The sequence below is a fragment of the Drosophila montana genome, unplaced genomic scaffold (assembly GCF_035044405.1).
Source record: "Drosophila montana isolate Dmon_TW-CO22-7 unplaced genomic scaffold, ASM3504440v1 contig_2990_1, whole genome shotgun sequence".
NCBI lineage: Eukaryota > Metazoa > Arthropoda > Insecta > Diptera > Drosophilidae > Drosophila > Drosophila montana.
Window position 1 is genome coordinate 23,428 of NW_026997866.1, and position 22,809 is coordinate 46,236.

Here is a 22,809-nt window from a genome sequence, read left to right on the forward strand (position 1 = left end):
TTTCCATATATAATATAACTCTCAAGTGTTTATTTATTCGGATTTGTAAATTAAGAGTTGGTAACAATGTCTGCTGATTATAAAAAGGTCACTCTTAGTGTTTATTGCTGCTCGAACAAGGAATTCAATTTTTTGTAAACTATGAACCAAACCAGTTTCACACAATAGACACCAACGTTACAAGCACAATACCTTGCAGTCCACTGCTTTTTTGCTGTTACCCAAAATTCAAAGACATTTATTGGTTGGACTATATACCAACGCACATGTACTGTGTTCATGCGCACAAACGCATACCAACAATATATTTGGATTGCGCTTGACAACCCAAAGCTCAGCCCAGAAACTCCAGAATATATCTAATAAATCAACAATAATTAATTATTGAAACTATCCTTGCTATACCTTTTCCTTTGGACTACAGCCTATCATCTAAGCAACTGCACTCTTCAAACTTATTGTTTTTTCTTGTGATTCTTCAACACTCGCTTCCAACTTGTAGGCAATCCGGCAGATTTATACAAAATTGTTTAGTTTTAATGACACTATTAATAAATTAAACAACTCAAGAAATAAAATCCTATTAATTGTGACGTCATAATTTATGGTGCTGACGCGCCGTGTGCGTAAACCTTTTTTCGCGGGGATTCGGCTCTGCAACAACAACATTAGTAAATATTTTGTTTTTTATGTTTCTACGCACTGCGTTGTAAGAACGACAGCTAAACCAGTAACAAACACTGTGGCATTATTTGTCCCCTTTCTTTACACTTAGTTTCGTATGTTATCAACATCTTTTTGAAACATCCAGGCGATAAAGGCGGACGAAGAAAACAAAACGTGGTTTCATGCGCACTGTAGTGGTTTTGTAGGTGATGTGATGTCACTTCCTGTGATTAATCTGCTAGAGTTCTTGTGTTTGATTTTGCGTTTGCAGACCAACCTAATGTTTAAAAGACAAAGTACAAAACGTCTTCGGGTCTTGGCTATTTCTGTAGGTGTAATAACGCATGACGTGATTTTGGATGTGGTTGCAAACGCAGTGCCCGAAAACACGTATTATTAGCGTGTTACCGTGCAATGATATATCGATGTTCGAGAAACATCGATCTATCGCACAATTGTGATACCTTCGATTCCAACATCGATGTTTTTGCAGCGCGCCCATTTTGTGAGCGTCTGGAATCTTTTTATACCTCTTCAACCAGACGTCGCTGGGCTGTATTAATTACGCATGTGAGTAACGAAGAATATGCTATTTACTTTACTTTAAAACAGCGAAGAAAAAGACGAACATAATATTTTTTTTCGATTTTACAGACAACCGACGCCGTTTTGACGTTCCCCTTCGTTTATGTTCATATTTTTTTGTTTTGTGTAAAATTGGCTAAAAATGGAATTACGTGTCTGGAAAACCATTCTATTACAGTGGGTAAGTTTTTATAGCTTAGCCTACGATCGGTATTAAGTAAGAGTAATATATATTAACATTTTTATTCTAAATGACTTCCAGGTGCAAAAATGCAATTTCATAGAAAATATTACATGTCTAGAAAATTCCGATATAGAGGCTTTCTTTGCCTTTTATGCACAGTATGCTCAAGTTAAGCTACCGGCGTCGCCTTCAAGTGTCGCATTTCCGCTGGGACTACTGCAAACTTTTCTTAGAGGTGCATAGGCATTTTAAAACTATCCTTTTTTTTTTATTGAAATCATATTTTTTGCAGATAACTATCCAAACTTTGAGCCGCGTTTGGAACTTGATGGCCGTATAGTAGCAGCAGATTACATATATGTGTACACACTTCTAATGCACTACACCTGCGTTCAGAGTCCTAGCGAATATTTTCAAAATATTTGCACAAATTTACCATACAATATCCAGCAGTACATAGCTGAATTTTTCCAACAGACTATAAAAAATCCACAGATGACTCGCAATCATTTGCACAAGACCATTGCCAGAATTCCCGTGTCCGTCCAAAAGAAAAGTGATGGAAGTAACTCTCTAATAGACAGCAACACAATGGACTCGGCTTCACTCGATGATGATGCGAGTGCGAGTCCGAATCCTGTGTTGCTAACGCCTGTGAAGCGGGAGCTGATTAACTTACCAAGTGTCAGTCAAATGCCAGCTCCGCCCACCCCTAAAACTGAGCTCCTCGAACAGTGTACGCGTGAGCTGTTGGGATTACGTGTAAGAGGCTTTGTAAAGGTGTACAAAATCCATATTAATACCATTCAATTAACTAACAGGCTCAGTTGGAAACCGAGCGGTATGAAAAGACGGTTCTAGAGGAACAAATTTCAGAAAATGAACATCTGATAGATTCGCTCACTAAAGGTATTAATTTTGAAAATATTTATTTTTAAATTTAAGCAATAACTTTCATTAAATTTTTTGTTTACAAAGAGAATGTAGTGAAAAAGAAGCAACTGACTAAATTTACGGCCACCCTTCAGGGCGGAAACGACAATGAGAACACTTACATGCATAGCTATGTACCCAATGAATTTGAAAATGTATGTAATATGCTTACTTAGAGGTTTAAGGCAGCAGGCAGCCTCCCTAAACCATATATTAATGTTTCTTCACATCTACCTGAATTACAGTTAAAAAAACAACTGCTCAAAAAGCTTAGCAACAAGGATACTGTCCTTGCAGAAAAAAACGAACAGATGCATGAGCTGATAAGCAAACATGGCAAGCTGGCTACCAAGGTACGTACGAAAACCGCTAAACTGGCTTCTTGAAAAAAAAACCAAATAAATATATGATGTAAAGTGGGTGACCAAAATATACCCTATAAAGCAGCATAATGCGCTCTTATCTTTAAGTCGTGGGAACGAAGTATCCAAAATTCAAATATTTTAAATCTGTATACTTAACGAGAATTCATCTAAATATCACATTTAGTGACCCTTTTCTAATTCAAATCTAGCTTATTTATTTTGAAGACGCGTTCATCCAGAATGGCATGGTTAGATAGATTTAGCTGATCAAGAATATACACATATAAGTTATAGGGTCCAAGATGCTTCCATCTGTTTATACCCTAAACTCATAGAAAATGGAGAAAAACTGTATGATGTTTTTGTCCAAATGTATTTATATTCAAGACTGTTTGGGATGCTTTGAATTACCGAGGATTTCCGAATGAAAGTATTGTATATTTTCAAATTATATTTTATCGTTTATTACATACTATCGCTTCCCGTTTGTCTTCCTGTGTTTTGTTTAAACTGGTAAAATATTCACCAAGCATCTAAGCAATTGCGCGCTCCACTTTGTCACTCCTGAGTATCCGTATCAATTTTTAATTTAACAAAGTAATAATAAAACACAATTAGCCTCTCCATTTTCGCAATGTCGCCCGGGTCAAATAGATAAATTATGTTGAAAAGTGGTATCTAAATTTGTTGTATAATTCACACCAATAAACAAATATACAAAGCCGCTCTATTGGCCACCACGCATTAACAAAACACCCCCTCCTACCCACATTAGGTAATAATCCATTTCAAATAAAATTATAAAAATCAAAACTATCTTGACCACTGAAATCTTACCATGGTTCTTCTTCTGTCTGTTTAGGAGGTAATTTGTGGTCAAATTAACAATCTAAGTAAACGCTGGCTAAGAAGCATATTGCTGCTCTCATTTCTCATATTAATTTGTATAACCTTATAGAGGGTATTATAAATTTCTCATGAAATGTGTAACGCATAGAAGAAGACATCTTCGACCCCATAAAGTATATATATTCTAGATCAGTATCCACAACCGGTTTTATATAGCCATGCCCGTCTGTCCGTCCGTTCGTATCTATGAACGCAGGGATCTCAGAACCTATAAAAGCTAGAGGTTGAAATTTGGAACGTAGGTCCTCCTAGTGCCCGCGCAGTACGAGTTTCCGATAATCGATAGCTTGTCCCATCTCCAAGTAATCGATAAAAAATTATATCGAAATCCTGTTTTTTGAGCAAATCCCTTAGGTTTTAAGAGCTAGAGTAACAAAATTTGACATGTATTTGAATAGTATACATATATCTAGTATCTTTCATTTTATAACAGTCGCCATAGCTATGAACCCAATAAATACACAAATTTGAACTAACCACCAATTTAAGCCACAATTTAAATTCAATTGTCTTTTTGAGAATATACGATTATAGTATAACACAATAAGATCTACTATTGAAAATTCAGGATCGGTTAGGAAAAACAGAAGTTATTAAAGAAAACGTGTTTGCGCCAGCTAACGCAAATTGCAAGAATTTATGTATACATGTACACACACTTTCATGCGCGTCTTTTTCTCCGACCCCATAAAGTATATATATTCTTGATCAGCATCAATAGCCGAGTCGATCTAGCCATGTCCGTCTGTCTGTCCATCCGTCCGTCAGTATGTATGAACGCAAGGATCTCAGAACCTATAAGAGCTAGAGTCTTGAAAGCTTAGCTGTAGTTCCTCCTAGTCCCCGTGCAGATCGAGTTTGTTTCCTATAGCCGACAACTTGCCCCGTTTCCAAGTAATCGATAAAAATCGATATCGAAATCATGTTTTTTGAGCAATTTTGCTAAATAATAAGAGCTAAAGTCACAAAACTTGACATGTAGCTTCTAGAATAGTATATATATATCAAGTATCTTTCATAGCTATCGTACCTTTCATAGGTAGCTATCGCCACCTCCCCGCTACCACCATAAAGCTATAAATCCTGTTAGTAAACCAACTTGTATCGCCTAACTAATTAAGCCACAATTTAAATGCAATTGTCATTTTGAGTATACACAAATATTTTATGAAATTTGGAACGTAGGTCCTCCTAGTGCCGATAGCTTATCCCATCTCCAAGTAATCGATAAAAAATTATATCGAAATCCTGTTTTTTGAGCAAATCCCTTAGGTTTTAAGAGCTAGAGTAACAAAATTTGACATGTATTTGAATAGTATACATATATCTAGTATCTTTCATTTTATAACAGTAAATAAATACACCACTTTGAACTAACCACCAATTTAAGCCACAATTTAAATTCAATTGTCTTTTTGAGAATATACGATTATAGTATAACACAATAAGATCTACTATTAAAAAATTCAGGATCGATTAGGAAAAACAGAAGTTATTAAAGAAAGCGTGTTTGCGTCAGCTAACGCAAATTGCAAGAATTTATGTATACATGAACACACACTTTCATGCGCGTCTTTTTCGGAATTCTATCAACAGCATTGTAATTGCGATTGTATGGTAGTCTCTGCTGTGTGTATGTGCTGATATTTCAATTCGTGTTTTTCTTGTCAAGAATGAATTTTGGGTATAGCTGTTGAGTAGACGCGGTGGCAGGTAGTGTTGTCTGTTTCGAGTTAAGTCCTAAGAAGCTTTGAAAACAACTGAGTAGAATCATGTGCCAATCTGAAATAATTTAACTAATATTTACCATGACACTACCATCAGGAGTTTCAATAAAGTTTAGTATCAAATGGTTTCGAAGAGAACAAATGAGGCGCATCGACGGTTAAATATGGCGCTTCTTTATTGACACAATATTTTATAGAAGCCCCACGGTTATTTGAGCCTCGGTCACAAAACAATTGCTCTTATATTAAGGCCTAAAGAATGAGAGGCTCTTCAGTTCATTTTAGCTTGTTGTTTATTTATTCACAGAGGTCGCAAAAACAAGTCAAAACTTATTTTCAATGCGGTCTGCACTCAAATAAACAGAAAAAACCGAAGCAGATTCGGTTTCGCTCTCCATCGAACACTTTATTTCGTTGCGCTTGTGTACCCTGTTCGTGATTTTGCTTGAGCAATGTCGCTGTTCTGTCTAGCAGTAAGATCTTAACGGGACACATTCGGTCGGTCGCACAGAAAATGTGTGTCTGTCGAAGAGCAAAACGAAAAAAGTGGAAGCGAAAAGTGCCTTTTCTTGTTGTTTTCGTGTGACGATATCAATGAAAGCTAGAGCGAGAGAGAGAGAGATACAGTTGTGCATGTAGGCAAGCTATTTTTATACCCTAAACCCATTGAAAATGGGTAAAAAGGGTATAATGTATTTGTGCAAATGTATGTAACAGGCAGAAGGAAGCATCTCCGACCCCATAAAGTATATATATTCTTGATCAGCATTAATAGCCGAGTCGATCTAGCCATGTCCGTCTGTCTGTCCATCCGTCCGTCAGTATGTATGAACGCAAGGATCTCAGAACCTATAAGAGCTAGAGTCTTGAAAGTTTAGCTGTAGTTCCTCCTAGTCCCCGTGCAGATCGAGTTTGTTTCTGATAGTCGATAACTTGCCCCGTTTCCAAGTAATCGATAAAAATCGATATCGAAATCCTGTTTTTTGAGCAATTTTGCTAAATAATAAGAGCTAAAGTCACAAAACTTGACATGTTGCTTCTCGAATAGTATATATATATCAAGTATCTTTCATAGCTATCGTACCTTTCATAGGTAGCTATCGCCACCTCCCCGCTACCACCATAAAGCTATAAATCATGTTAGTAAACTAACTTGTATCGCCTAACTAATTAAGCCACAATTTAAATGCAATTGTCATTTTGAGAATACACAAATATTTTATGGTATAATAAGATCTTCTACTGAAAATTTCATCAAGATCGGTTAAGAAACACGAAGGAAATGTGTTTTGGCCTGCAAACACGTGCAGCAGCAAGCGCAAATTCCAAGGATTCTGTATACATGTACACACACACATTCATGCGCGTCTGCTTTGAATTCTATCAACAGCATTGCAATTGCGAATGTATGTATTGTTTTCTGTGCTGCTATTTGAATTCGTTTTTTTCTCATTAAGACTTAACTGTTGCTGTGGCTATTGAGTAGAAGCGGCGGAAAGCAGAGCGACTGGTTACGAGTTCGAACCTTGCCGAGGAAGCCAATTTTTTTTTTGGCTGGTGTAGCTGTTGATAGAGGCGGCAGCAATAAATGCGGTCAGTTGCGAGTTCAAACCCTGCCAAGGGAACATTTTGTTTTTTAATTTGTCTTTATTACTACTAAAGCGAACAGGGGCGTTGCGCGAGCTGCATTTGGTGTTGGAATAATAAGGTTCAGGGTATCTCCTAGTCGGGAGCTCCCGACTAGAACCTCTTACTTGTTTTACTTATGCCCTATGTTAATGCAAAAAAACTAGCTGGCAATATTTACTTAAAATTGTTATTCATCAAAATGGCGACGACATTTTATCAATATTTATATTTAATTCTTCCGATGATGGCCCCAAATGCAAGGTAGCTTAACATATAGATCAGGAATTATCAATCATTTTGCTTTTTACTTCAAGAAAATCGTCCAGCCAGTTTTCAAGAAATTCTCATTTTTCTATTTATGCTCTATGTTAATGCAAAAAACTAGCTGGCAATATTTACTTAACATTTTTATTCATCAAAATGGCGACAATATTTTATCAATATTTATATATAATTCCTCCGATAATGGCCCCAAATGCACGGTAGTTTATCATATAGACCGCGAATTATCAATCATTTTGCTTTTACATCAAGATAATCATCCAGCCAGTTTTTAAGAAATTCTTATTTTTCTATTTTTCATATTATACCCTATGTTAATGCAAAAAGACTATCTGGCAGTATTTACTTAACATTTTTTTTCTCTAAACCCATTGAAAATGGGCAAAAATGGTATAATGTATTTGTGCAAATGTATGTAACAGGCAGAAGGAAGCATCTCCGACCCATAAAGTACATTTATTCTTGATCAGCATCAACAGCCGAGTCGATTTAGCCCATGTCCGTCTGTCCGTATGTATGAACGCAAGGATCTCAGAACCTATAAGAGCTAGAGACTAGAAATTTTACTGTATGTCCTCCTAGTCCATGCGCAGATCGAGTTTGTTTCCGATAATCAATAACTTGTCCCGTTTTCAAGTAATCAATAAAAATCGATATCGAAATCCTGTTTTTAAGCAGTTTTGCTAAATGATAAGAGCTAGAGTCACCAAACTTGGCATGTAGCTTCTAGAATAGTATATATATGTCAAGTATTTTTATTTTGAAATAATGTTAGTAACCCAACTTTTATTGCCTATCTAATTAAGCCACAATTTAAATGAAATTGTCATTTTGAGAATACACGAATATATTATAGTACAATAAGATCTACTACTTAAAATTTCATCAAGATCGGTTAAGAAACACGAAAGAAAATGTGTTTTGGACTGCAAACACGTGCAGCACCAAGCGCAAATTCCAAGAATTTCTGTATACATGTACACACACATTCATGCGCGTCTTTAATTTCTATTAACATCATTGCAATTGCGATTGTATTGTTTTCTGTGCTGCTATTTTAATTAGCTTTTTCTCATTAAGATTTAATTATTGGTGTAGCTATTGAGTAGAAGCGGCGGAAAGCAGAGCGATTGGTTACGAGTTCGAACCTTGCCGAGGAAGCCAATTTTTTTTTTTTGGCTGGTGTAGCTGTTGATAGAGGCGGCAGCAATAAATGCGGTCAGTTGCGAGTTCAAACCCTGCCAAGGGAACTTTTTTTTTAAATTTATTTTTATTATTACTAAAGCAAACGAGCGCGTAGCGCAAGCTGCATTTGGTGTATATAAGAATAAGAGGAAACATATCCGAAAAAAACGACGAAAAGTGTCTGCTCGTGCCTAGGGTCTGCTGCGCAGAAACAGGACTTTGTATGTTTTCTTTCTCCCTTATTCATTCTGTCCCACAAAAACTGTTTTTTTGCAGACAACCCGAAAGTATTGACTATTATTTGTGACCTCTGTTTATTTATTTAGTAACTAATGCTAATAAGTAGATGTCAGGTTATCTTAAAAAAATAAATTAATTCGTTTTAAAGAAGGAATTCTTTAAGCTTATGTTAAGTTAAAGTACTATTGGCAGAAAAATCGAAATGCATTTCAGTTGGAAGATTGTTATAAAGCTTTAATGATCTATTCATAGGCTCGTTGCTTCTTTAAGCCGTTATATTTTCCCCCATAGAAAACGGCAAATGGTATCGCAAAAATCTGCTCGGCACATTAAAGGTAATGCGTGCTAGAAGGGACAGGCAGTAAATAATTTCTACAATTATATTGTTAAAAAAAAGCAGCGCTGCTTTCACTCATCTATCTTCTGTAAGGCGGTAAGTGGTCAGCTAAGTTCAACGGTAACTGATTATGTCTATACCATTCAGATAAGTTGTATAAGTCCTTCTACAAAACCGGTACATAATTTTATACGAAATGCGTTTTAACTTTAAAGCGAATAGTCTCAGTGGACGTAGCCAAATAACTTAAAACATATTTCCACTTGTCAATTAAAATTGTAAATTGACCTTGGCTTGCACAACGCAGGTGTTTTTTTTACACCATCTTCCGCAAACTTTTCAATTTATTCCCATCGTGAATTATATATCAGGCCTCTCTTAATAGATATGTCAACAAATAATAATACAGCTTACTTTTTTCATCCATTTATGAAAAAGTGTTCAGCGATGTGTTTTATAAACTCTGATTAAAGCCAAGAACCAAACATTTTACCCGGGCCCATCTAGCCAAAAACAATTTAGAAGGAAGATGCAGAACGGTTTGCATAAAATCTTATATTTTTCGAAGAATAGTGCGTGCTAGAAGAATTTTCTTGCTCTTCGCCAAGATTTATAATTTTTCAGCAACATTTCACAAACAGTATTTGATCTTTTAGATACGAATGGTTTCTTATCAAGTATTTCAAATGTATTTTTTTATTTTCCCTGCTTTCTTTTTATACTCTTGCAGAGGGTATTATAATTTTGAAAGAGAAGGAGACATCTCCGACCCCATAAAGTATTTATATTCTTGATCAGTATCAACAGCCTAGTCGATATAGCCATGTCTGTCTGTTTCTATGCGAGCTCTCAGTTTTAAAGCTATCGTTACGAAACCTTGCGGAAATTCCTCTTTCTGTTGCAAGCAGTACATATGTCGGAACCAGCTGGTTCGGACCACTATAGTATATCATATAACTGCCATAGGAACGATCGGTCGAAAAGTAGGTTCTTGTATGAACATCTTTTTTGTTTATCTAGATATCTTGACCAAACTCGGCATTTATTAGTTTTGCTATGCTCCTCATATATTTTCAAATCCTATCAACATCGGACCACAATATCATATAGCTGCCATAGGAACGATCGGTCGAAAATTAAGTTGTTGTATGGAAAACTTTTTTGTTTATCAAGATATCTTAACCATACTCGGCATTAATTATTTTCCCTGTGTTTCTTAGATACGAGTAAAGCGTTATAAACATTATGAAAAGGTTCGGCCAAAGATAGCCCTCTTTCTCGTTTTTTATTACTATCTTTCAAAATGTCTATCGCAGATAAACGCTTTGTCAATTTTTGTATTGGCAGATAATTCACATTTAGTAATCCATTGGCGACCAACGCAATTATTATAAGGAATCTTAAACAATTTCACAGTACCCCTGTCTCCCAATAGCTTCGCAAGCTTTTGCTTTTATCCTTCATTGGTGAGTTTTTTTTTATGTTAGATTAATGGCATGATTATGGCTCAATTTTCAGAAATTTTTTACAACCTTTTACCAATAACCATACAATACATAGATAGGTCAAACTGCAAAATAATCGAAACAAGAATATTTGATGCGAGTGAGCCCCATGAGTGCTTGCGACCACTTTGTTATGGCCAGAGAGAGTAAGACTGCTGAGAGTGGCAGCCGAACGCCGGCCTCGAGTGCCGAACGCTCAGTATGAAACCGCATCTCGCTTAGCGCAAAACTTCGCCGCGGCTGATGCTTTTTATTAATATATGTACATATCTTAATTTTAAATCCTTACATCCCAAAAACATGTGTGTATTCATGTGCGTAGAGTGCCTCGCAGTCTGTGCGCAGTTGTGTGCATTTCTTCTCCGTGCCTGTTCGAAGCAGATTGCATTGCAAATTTTTAGGATTTCTGAATTTCGAGCTCTACACACACAAATGTGTGTGAATGAGTAGATCGTGGGTGTAGAGCTCGAAATTCAAAGAAATTTTCATGCACACATGTCGACAAACCGACAATCGATTACCCTTGCAGAAATACGACTTAATTTTGTATTATTTTTTTTTTTTACAAAATAGGTCCCTACAGTAAAAAATAAAAATTAGAATATAAAATATAAATATTTCATTTAGGTCATTTAAGTTTTTATTAAATAAAAATAAATCGGATTCTTCTCATTATGTCTGACTGTGCCATTTGAATGTGTGTGGCTTTTGCTACCGCCAGCCCATTTAAGAAAAAAATCTACGCGACAAACGCCGCGATCTACTTGTGCGCACATCAACACAGCACAAACATATGTATGTTGGTAGTTCTCGGGGTTTTTGGAAAAGCTGTGCAGGGAGAATGAGATGCACACAATTATTATTTATTTATTATTTTATTTTATTGCCATTATAAAAATTTTGCGTTAAAGGGTTTTATGACGGGCAGTTAACGGGCAGAATGTCTAGCATACATTCGGATCCATATGATAATGAGCGACAACTGCGGCTTACCAATGTTTGTTGCCTGGTCACAGCTTTGTATGCATGTCTGCGCCTTTTGCGGCCGCAGGCATGGGTGCAAAAAAACCAGAGACGAAACTAGTCTATGGTTTGTAAGGAATTTAAAACGAGCCGTATCGACATTGTGCACTGAGCAAGCGTTTCCCCTAGTCGGGCACTCCCGACTAGAGCAGTCTTCTTTGTTTTACTTTGTTTGAAACATACGTTGGAATTCCTTCTCTTATGACTTTTTTATCCACAGCTTAAAATATCAGAGGAGCAAGTGCTTTTTTGTATAGACCGAATAAACGACTTGGAGCTGCAATTACAGAACATGGCGCAGTTATTGACCGACAAGGACGATAATATTGCTTGTCTACAGCGTGACAAATTAGAGTTACAGGAGTGTCTTCAAGAGACACGTGCCGAGCTACATAATGGTCGTGAAGTGCTCAACGCCTCCTTGGATTTCCTGGAAACTTCGCAGTCGGCCGATAGCATGAATACGACACCCGAAAATTTGGCTTGCTCCGTTATAGATAAACAATTGCGTGAGAAGGAAGAGGAAAATGACGAGCTGCGTAAGCTTTTAACAGCCATCGTGGAAGAAAAATCAAATATACTAAGGAAACTGTTAAGGATCATGCAACCCTTTCAAATGGAGATGCCAGCGTCCCCTGATGTTCCACAACTCTTGTGCTCAAATGAGCTTAGTGTAGACCAGTTGTCCATCCGCTATGAGAAAGAGCTGCAACGTGTAAGAGAACTGCAGGTTCAGTACTACACACTGAAGCAGCAAAATATGAAGTATGAAGAGTACATTCAAGAGCAAATAAGAAGCAAAGCAAAAATGCTTGATCGCGTGTTAGAAGAGAGTCAGTTAACTCTGCTATCTAGTATTGACAAGCTGCAGCAACGCGACAAGGAAATTGAGCACTTTGCCAACATTTGCCAGGAACTTGAAAAAAAAGATGAGCAACTTGCGCAGATGGGCTGCGAATTAATTCAACAATGCAGTCAAACTCGTATCCTAGAAGAACAAATCACGGGAGAAAGAGAATACTCATTCAGCCAACGAGTCAAGTTAAACTTGCAACAAGTGGTCATTGATTCTCAGAAAGATCAATTGTTTGAGCAGCGACAGCATCTAAACGACACTAAAGAGCAGATACAGTACTTAATAGACTTGGTAGGCGCTAAATTTGATCAGAATACAACTTCATCCGCTACCAGCGACAATCGCATGGTATTTATGAAAAATATGTTGATATGCTTGCTGACAAGAATATGCAACCAGGATAAGGATAAGAAGTCGGAAAACTTGCTGAATCAACACTGCCGCTTACAAACCAGCAGGTATCAAATGGATGTGTCGATTCAAAATCTTCCTAAGCAACAGCATAGTGCTGCATATAAAAATCAATTTCAGTTTGAGCAAGAACTAAAAACCATAACTGAAAAAGCAAAGCTACAGAATATAGATCAAACGCAGCTGATGCAACAACTGGAAGATGGGCGACATGAGCTTTGCAAGCAGAAGCTAGAGAAGGCACACATTGAACAGGAGCTGATGGCTTCCAATAAGAAGCAAAAACAGCTGGAACAGAAATTATTGGAACAAACGGAGCTGCTGCAAAAGGGCGAGTCCACCAGCCAGTCGCACCAAGATCAGATTATGATACAAGGACAACAGTTAGACAAACGGCAACGGGAACTTAATGCCTTACAGTATAAGCTGGAAGTGGCGGAACAGCAGGTAAAAGCGGCTGAGGCACAGTTGCTTAAGCAAGAATCCTTGCTAATACATATCAACAAACTACAGGATGCGGTAAAGGAGGAACAGCATAAAAATTTGAGTTTAAAACAGGAGCAAATACAGCAAATGGAGCACAGTCGGATTCTCGAAAAGGATTTTAAAGCGATTCAATACATGCTTGCAAAAAGGGAGGAGGAATTAGAGAAGAACAAAGTGCAGCTGGATTTAAGTACAAAGCGCTTGGAGAAAGTTGCCATTAAACTAGGGGAACAGCAAGCACTTTTATCTAAAACGCAACGCGAAATAACTCTGTCCAAACTGGAACAGAACGAACAAGCAGAGCTTATCAGAGCGTTGCAACATGACAAGGAGAGTCTGCAGTTGGAATTGCAAAAGAACAAGGAGCGTGCAAATCGTTCAGAGGAGGAGCAGGCTAGCTTGGCACATCAACGTGTTTTGGCGGAGGCAGCACGTGTTGCAACTTATGGACGGACTATAAAGCTCGAAAAAGATTGTAAAAAAACCAATAGCACCATAATACGGGATTTACAGCTGCAGGTGAAAGACGTCGAAAAGGAAAAAGTGAGTCTGATTCTTGAAGTTGGTGGCCTCAACTCGGAGATTGTGCAGCAGAAAAAACGTACAGCGGATTTAAGTGCCCAATTACAACAAGCAAACGAGACAATTGATGCAATGCGTAGCTCAATGCAAGCCAAGGAAAACAACGCTTGCAATGCTCAAGAGCTGGAGCTACTAAAACGTACACATATACAACAGTTGACTACAGTACAGGCACAGCAGGCGGAAGCGCTGCAGGAGCTCGACCGGACACAGTATGAACCAGATGATAAGATAAAGCAACTTAAATTAGAGAACAAGAAGTCAATAAGCCGTGAGTCTTATTATCAGCGCAAACTTAATATACCAAAAGATGAGCTAGAATACAGCAATGATGAAGTTAGCGATTCACATAGAAGCCATGATAAGCTGATTGGAACTTTGGAGAGTTGTAATTCTAGCCAACCACAGGAAACGCAGGAACAACTTGAGCATCTCCGAGCTAAAGCACACCAGCGTGAGATCGATTGTCAGATATTGCAGGCAAAGTATCGCGAAACAAAGGAAGAAATTAATCGCTGTGAGCAAAAGCTCAAGGACCAGCGTCTTGAGATGGAGGGGAAATTAGAAAAGATGAAATCTAAAATGGTAAGTGAACTTTGAGTGCATTGCTTATTATTTATTCCGTTCTGTTGCCTAACAGAACTTGCATGTACAATTGCTTCTAGGGTGCGTAAAAAGTATTGAAACTTAAATATTCAAAAGTTTTCAAATGTCTGTAACCAGTTATCAGTAATTGAACTGAACCGATTAAAAATGGTTAAAAGGGTTATAATGTATTTGTGCAAATGTTTGTAACAGGCAGAAGGAAGCATCTGCAACCCCATAAAGTATATATATTCTTGATCAGTATCAATAGCCGAGTCGATCTAGCAATGTCCGTATTTTTGAACGAAAGGATCTCAGAATCTATAAGAGCTAGAAATTTGGAACGTATTTCCTACTAGTGCCCGCGCAGAACGAGTTTGTTTCTGATAGCCTCGAAGTAATCGATAAACATTTATATCGAAATCCAGTTTGTAAGTTATAAGACCTAAAGTCACCAAACCTGCCATGTAGCTTCTAGAAATGTATATATATATCAAGTATCTTTCATTTTATAGCTATCGCCACCTCCCCGCTACCACCACTTAGCTATAAATCAATATAATAAACCAACTTCTATTGTCTACCAATTTAAGCCACACTTTTAATGCAATTGAATTTTTGAGAATGTACTTGGTTTGTATATACTATACGCAAATTTACATATCAAAATTGGTGACGCTAGCTCATATCATATAACCTTAAATATCCATCTCTTCTGTACCCCTCCCTCAACATAATATTTTGGTTTATAGACCCACGCTTTGAATCATAAAATAGGGTCTATTATGGATTCTAGAATGCTTAAAGATGCACTTATGCACATCACACAAACTTCCTTTTATACCATGGATTCTAAATGGGTAAAACGGGTATAATGTATTTGTGCATATGTATGTAAAAGGCAGAAGGAAGTATCTCCGACCCCATCAAGTATATATTTATATATTATATAAAAAGTAGATCGTAAAATGCCTTGATTGTTATATGTGGTGTCGTGAACAGTGAGAGGCAGAAAGAGTAAGAAAGGAGAAATTGACGAAATTTTGTTTTTTATGAAGTGTCTGAAGGGGGAGGCGCAAACACACTTGCGCACGCGCGTACGCCACATAAGACACTTCAGTGGTTTTTTTCTACTCAATGATCATCGAAAAATTTGTGAGAAAATGCATTGCGTAGAAAAACAAACATTTGCCTTACGGCTTTGCAGATATGTGCGAATAGAGTTGCTCGTAAATGCTGAGTTTGATGGAAAACGGAATATTTTGACATTTTTCGACCGATTATTTCTATCGAGCTAGATAATATAGTAGGGCAATCTTGATAAGATTAAGCTTGTATGTAAGCAACATAGTCAAGATATCTTAATAAACAAAAATGTTTTGAATACAAGAAGTTAATACTCGGCCAACCTGCTTGCAACTGAAAGACGGAACTATGCAAAGTTTCACATTTAATGAACAAATTATAGTACCGTTTACAAGCGTATCTAAAAACAGAAAACCACTTCTATTATATGTACGCCTTTTTCTACAAGAGAAGTCACCGTCTGAAAATCTTTACATTACACATTGCCCGTTGCTGTTGTCAGCTGCATCGCATAATTTGGTCTTCGACCCAGGGGATCTTCAGATCTCTGTGGAGAACGCTGTTGCGCACGTAGTATGGAGCTCCTGCTATCCGGCTAACTGGGGACCTGACGCTGACCATTGCGCAGACGTCGTCGCCATATGAGGCCATTAGAAGTGTGCGCGAAGGCAGTCCGAGGGCATGGGCGTCTGGGACTAGGGGACTGCTCCGCCCTTACTTTCACCCTGAAAGAACGACCCGCCAAGTAGGATCGGATCAGGGTGAAGTAGGGCGAGGGCAGTCCGCGTTTCAGTTCTGCCAGCAGCCCTAGGTGCCAGATACGGTCAAATGCATGGCTGACGTCGACAAAGGCCGCCACACAGTACAATTTTTTGTCAAATGCCACCAGAACATGGTTGACGACTCTGTGTGGCTGTTCCGTGGTTCCGTACCCAGCGCGAAAACCAAATTGGTGGTCTAGAATTAGGCACCGTGACCCTGTGCGACAAGTCTTTCCCAGACCTTAGATAGTGCAGGTAGGAGACTAATCTCCCGGTATGACTCGTTGTCGTCCTCCGGCTTTCCAGGCTTGAGAATCATGGTCACGATGGAAATTTTCCACGCTTCCGGAAAGTACTTCGCCCTCATTATGGCGTTGAACATTAAGACCAGGAAAAGGACAGCATTCTCAGGGGGCGCTTTTTATGTACGATTGCACACAAAGTTGTATCCCGTGGCTTTGTTTGGCTTCAGGCGTTGGAGCACACTTTCCACCTCCTCTCTGTTAAATGAAGTGGGTGGTGGGGGGGTGGGGGGGGAGTAAGGGTCTGTTTCTGAGGATGCAGGGGCTCTGGTCTCGGCAATCTCATCTTCTGTGGCGATTCTGAATGGCGTGAATCGCTTCTCGAGGTGAGCAGCAAAGGTTGCAGCCTGCTCTGCGTCCGAGCGGCACCAGGCGCCATTACTTCTTTTGAGGGGAGCCTGCCTCAAAGGTTGGTGTTTTGTGTCGCGTGCACACAGCAAGAACTCCGAATTTTGTTGGGACAACATGTTCATCAGCATGTTGTCAAAATGTCTTGCCCGTTGCATTTGTAGCTCCCGATGCAGTTCGTTAGCGATTCTGCGCCAATTCGCCTTATCGGCGGGGTGCCTAGTGCGCGACCAGATCTTGCGTAGTCTTCTTTTTTCCCTTAGTAAGATTATCAGGTCCGGCGAGAGATTGTATATCCCGTCGCGGTGCCTGCATTGGCTGGGTAGTGGACGCTTGGCTTCAGCTGCTGCAGCCCGCACCTTTTCGGTGAATCCGTTGAGAGCAATATCCTGCAGAAGCTACATCCATATCCGGGTAGATGCTATCGTTTAGCTTGCGGCAGAAGACATTGATATTGGTTTGTCTGTCGATGATTCTTTCCAGCTTAGGGAAGTCTGCAAAATCGAGGCAAAAGGGACTGATGCCTGCCTGTGGTGGGAATCTCGTTGGACTGCCAGTGGATAAACATTCAAGTCGCGCGTCGTGCATGAACTCGGTGAGCTCACGTCCCCTGGCGTTGCTGCGACTCGCCCCCCAAAGCTAGTGGTGTGCGTTCCAATCACCGCCCAATAAGCACTTTGGATCGAGGGTACTGAAACGCTGACAGAGCTCATTGGCAGTCCATCTGAAGTCGAGCTGGCAATATATGGCCCCAAACTCGAGATACCACTGCGGATAAGAATTGCGCCGCCACCCCAGCGGGTGATTCGCTGGGTAGGAGTATCCAAAAAATTAAATATTAATTAAAAAAAATATTTTTATGTGTTTAAGGAGTAACAATAATTAACAAAATTACGTATCTAAGAGACCGGAAAGTATCGTGCTTCATTCACAATTGATTACTTCGTTAAAATAAGCCAATCGGTTAAAAAATTATTGCCAGTTTTACCCTGTTAACACACATTTGAATACCATATTTATGCCCTTAAAATTTCTTGAAGATCGAACAACAAAATCAACATTAGATTTCCAATGGTGTGGTACAGGCGGAAAGAGCTATCGCTGCTGTTAGTTGCGCAGTTGGCCACACACGAGCTTGTGTATTCTGCACAAGTGGATCTATAAGTACCTGCATAACTTATAATTCATATTGGGCTTTATTTTATGATTTGAAGAATTCGAAGCGTGGTGCTTAAAACCATAATATATTGACTGGGGGATTGGGCGTGTTTACTTCTTCTGTTCTGCTGTATGTGTTTGTGTTGCTAGTGCTTCTTCTAATGTTTCTGCAATCATCAACTGAGATTTTTATGCGATGCTTCCTCTGTTTTTCTACACAATATTAAATATCCAAATAAGTAAATTAATTTGATTTTAACCATATGGAATTTAAAACAAATTTTATTTGATTTCTCTTCTTTTCCTACACCACCAAATATATCACTTACTATCTCTACCGCTTACTTCGCATACTTACGTGATCAAAAAACACAAATTCCTAAAAATGCAAGTCAAAAAGTCTTGTATCGTTAGATTTGCATAAGCCAAGAAAATATGAGAAACCCACACAAACACATACAAACGAAAAGTTAATTTCTCCAGAAGGAACTGCGAGTTTGCGTAGTGGTGGGCACTGTTCCATTATATTTTTCAAGTTATTAATTATGTTGGTGCTGTTCCTAGGGGCAATCTATATGACACTTTTGAGCAACAATGTTGTTATTAATTTAAAATCTCGAAAACCAATTGAATTTTAAGTGAAAAAGCCATAGCGCCAATAAAACAAATGTTTTTAACTGTAATTTGAATGTTTGCGTATTTTTATAGCTTAAATATTTAAATATTATATTGCATAAAAGTCGAGCGTTAGAAATTGGGTGCTCAATAAATTGATAAATTACAATGTTAGTGTTGTGAAGATGGCGTTTACTGCAAATTTGATGGTTAACGATGTTATTATCGTTTTCGGCTAGTTTTTGTGCTCGATGTGGTTTGCCCTTTGCTTTTACTTATTACTCACTTCTTACCTCTTACTGCTCACCACTAACCCCTCTATCCTGTTATGTCCCAATCCACATAACCTGCAACATATAGCGCGCATTGTACACGGCGGAAGTTACTCGAATTAAGGAGAAGCAGGAGCGCGATGCGGCCAGTAATAAGGTTAAAATGGAAAAATTCAGTGTTCAGGTAAGGGGCATACAATCTAACCAACTGAGTATATAAAACTGTGTCTTAAATGAATATATTTCTATTAATACATCAAATAATTTGCTTGGACTGACTGACTTTATTTGAAAGTGTCTTATTTTTATATTATTATAAAAAAATGCTATCCACTTTACAGAGTGCTAAGTATGAGGAACATACTCAAAAGCTATCTAATCAGATTGTGCGCCTCAATGAAAAGATTTTAGAGCAGCAAAAGCAGCTTACCATTTTTAGTACCAAGCTGCGGCACAGTCATGAAGCCGACCAGGCAACGACTGCTTTCGCGGCTAGTGATGAATGGCAACCCTTTAAGCGACCTAGTGTGCCACCTACCAATCTTGGCAGCAATCTGGCAATGGAAGATGAAGAGGGTGAGGTGTTTAATAACACTTACCTTACAGATCTGAAGCTGGGCAGTGTGCCAAACATGACGTACGTTAATTACTCAATTATAAAAACTATTGACCGCTAATATTTGAAAAATTTGCTTTCACCCAAAGCGCTAAAGAATTGCATCATCGCAATTCGTTGCAACCACCACATTTAAAGAGCGCATACGCAGCGCAGTATAACTTGGACGCCCATGATGACGATCTCAAAGTAAGTTTGGACATCCGTTACCACCAAGACCAAGCGCCAAATAAGTTTCGTTACTTAATATTTCATGCAGCTTATACCCTGAACCATTTGAACATAGGTAAAAAGATTGTAATGGTGTTGTTCAAATGTATATATGAGGCATCTCTGCTGCTAAAAATGATATCGATATTCTGATTTTTGAGCATATCTCGGAGTTTATAAAGGCTAAATGCAACAAATTTGACTCATGTATACATAGATTAAGAATATTTCAGTTCATGTATGAGATATATTATGATCTTTGGTATGTTTGTAAGGGCAACTCAGCGTTTGGTCCAGGGTATCTCCTACTCTGACCGTGCCGACAAGATTACTCTTCTCATTCTGGGTTGTATTTGTCGTTTTTCTTGTCTGTTTAGTATTTTATTTATTTGTTTAATTTCGATTATTACAATGTTTGTAACTTTCGACAGAATGGTCCACTTAGCTTAGATGACAGCATGAGTGCGTTATTAAGTACTACGGAAGGCAACGGTGCCGGAACACGTAAAAAGTCGATGGGTACTCACTACAAGCGCCCGGGTCCGCCAACACCCAGTAAAAATGGTGGTCGCCTGTCATTTGGCAGTACGGAGCCGCCGCGGGAAATATTACGGGAAACTTCTGACAACAATGGTATTGCTAAGACCCCTGCCCGCTTCAAGATCTTTGCATCACGTTTCAGCATAGGTACCAGTGGTATCGGTGGTGGGGGACATTGTCTGCCACGCGACGAGGTAAAAAGCAACCGAATCATATTTGTGTTTTTGCCGTCTCTTTTTTGTTTAGCTTGTAGAATATTCCCTGTGTTTACTGCCTGTCGTCATGCCTATTATCTGCGTCCTTGTTATATTGTGTACTCGTACCGCAATGGCCCATTAAACAAATAATATACTCCTTTTACAGCAACGGCGTCGACGTAAAAAAAAATTGTTTACAGGTATGCACCGCCGCATTCCGGTGATGCGACCAGCGAAATCTTTTTTCACTGCAACTCTGCGTAGGAGCTGCTCCTACTATGATCACCAGCAAGTGATCGCGCAATGGAATGCGGCATCAAAGGTCCAAGAGCTTCATGCGCCGGGCAAGATACAGCATATTTCTAACACAGCTTTATTAGCCATGAATAATAGCCACGACTGTAAGCCGAAAATATGTCATAGCCACTTAGTGACGACAACTAAGCCGACTATCAGTCTAGCATCCGTTAGTCAAAGTTTATTAAGTGGATGTAAGTCGAAAGACACTCCACACTCGTCTTTTTGCTTGCATGGTAGTAGTTCGCCTCCAAATTTGTCTACAACGACGGAGTTGGAATATAAGCGCATGCAGCAGCGGAGTAAAATAAAACAACAGCGTGAACGATGTTTTGATCAGTGGAGGCATTTGTCTGATTTACAGTCTAAAGAAAAAGAGGCAATGGATGATAATGCACCGTATTGCGGTAGACAAAATTAATTAATGTAATTATAACAATTAAAAAGTAACACGCCACTGCTGAAGGCGCTGGCTGACCATCATGGGGCGCTTAAGCGACAGAATTCGCCGAAACGTGTATTTGTTGCTCTTGTTCGCTGACTGCTTGTACAACAAAAAATAGTTAGGAGATATAAAGTATCTTGACAGCAGGCAGCGCGTCTCAAAACCACACATAAAATTTCTTTCAAAATTAAAGATTGATTTCAACTAATTCTTTTAATACAAACAACTTCCGTTGTCCTTTTTCAGAACTCGCCTCCCAAGCGACGCCTCAGTAACATGTTTAAACGCAAGTAGGTGTGTTTAACTCCAATAGACCAGCTGGTCTTACAGCAGCCATTGTAACCTTGTGTATTTTTTTGTATAATAAGATGTAAGTTTGGTTGTCTCAGCAGAGTGAAAAGTGCTATACACGAACGATTAGTGCTGTAACTATTTAATATATAAGTCAATTATTTACTAATTTCAAAGCTTTTTTGGCTTTAAACGTTTGTCTATGGTTCAACGTAATGACTTATCTCTTAAGAGTACCCACTTTATTGTAACATATGTTATAAAAATATTATAATGAACTTCGTTAAACAATGTACTAGCATATGAATTTTGTATGTATATGTATATTTATTATTTTGTCTATGGCTCAACCCAATCGACTTATCTCTTAAGAGTACCCACAATATTGCAACATATTCAAATATTCTAATGAATTTCGATAAATAATGTACTAGTATATGAATTTTGTATATATATATTTTGCCGGAACAAATGATGCGATAAGCCGACAATTTTTCTATTTTTTTTTTCACGCAACAATAAAGTTATAGATCATCAGATACTCGTATCAATAACGTCTACTGTATAATATAATGTATACCAGGGAAACCTGCGGCAGACACAATCGATGTTATTTGTAAAACTTTATTATTAGGTGACTAATGGCCTGATGATCTAATGATCTAAGCCTGAGATAAATCAAATCGCAATCCATTTAATGATTGAACTCTACTGGATAAAACATATAATTGGACGTCAGTGAAAGTATTCAAAAGCCTAATAGGAATCTTAATATGTGCCTGTTCCTCTCCTCTTGAGGCATTCGATTTAAGACTAACTAAACTAAACCGTTACTAAGTGAAATAAGAATATAAACAAATTGAATATCTCGAGGAAGGGCTTTCATATTTCGAAATAAAGTGACATAATAATAATAGTACAATTTCTGATGACGGTAAAGTGTGAGCCATGTGGACCAACTGGCAAGGTCAATCTAAAATTACCACATGACAAAATTGTGTTCCTCCATTTAAGCTACACCAAAACACCTACTACTAACCATCATGCATTTTCTTTATATCTGAAGATCGCATTGAAAGCGCAAAGACACAAAATGAATATCAGAAAGCAAGAAATACGTATATTTTAAAGCAACCGAAAATAGAACAATAATATGTCTTCAAGCGATAAGCATACAGTGA

The 22,809-nt window shown here is 38.3% G+C and overlaps 1 protein-coding gene across 8 annotated transcripts; it reads left to right on the top strand.

Moving 5' to 3' along the window:
* The first annotated feature begins 1,120 nt into the window (after positions 1–1,120).
* mud (mushroom body defect) lies at positions 1,121–22,119 on the top strand. Of its 8 annotated transcripts, none has more exons than XM_064684731.1 (14): positions 1,121–1,236; positions 1,321–1,432; positions 1,514–1,670; positions 1,728–2,197; positions 2,257–2,344; positions 2,414–2,523; positions 2,614–2,721; positions 11,791–14,490; positions 19,121–19,216; positions 19,374–19,669; positions 19,738–19,837; positions 20,290–20,592; positions 20,762–21,318; positions 21,584–22,119. In XM_064684731.1, exons 2-13 carry the CDS (start codon positions 1,394–1,396, stop codon positions 21,311–21,313), a joined length of 5,019 nt encoding a protein of 1,672 aa, XP_064540801.1. In that variant the 5' UTR covers positions 1,121–1,236; positions 1,321–1,393; the 3' UTR covers positions 21,314–21,318; positions 21,584–22,119. The 8 variants fall into 8 exon arrangements, with proteins under 8 accessions (XP_064540801.1, XP_064540803.1, XP_064540804.1 ...); XM_064684733.1 differs by having other exon boundaries at positions 20,762–20,996; XM_064684734.1 differs by having other exon boundaries at positions 20,762–20,917.
* The last annotated feature ends 690 nt before the right edge of the window (positions 22,120–22,809 follow it).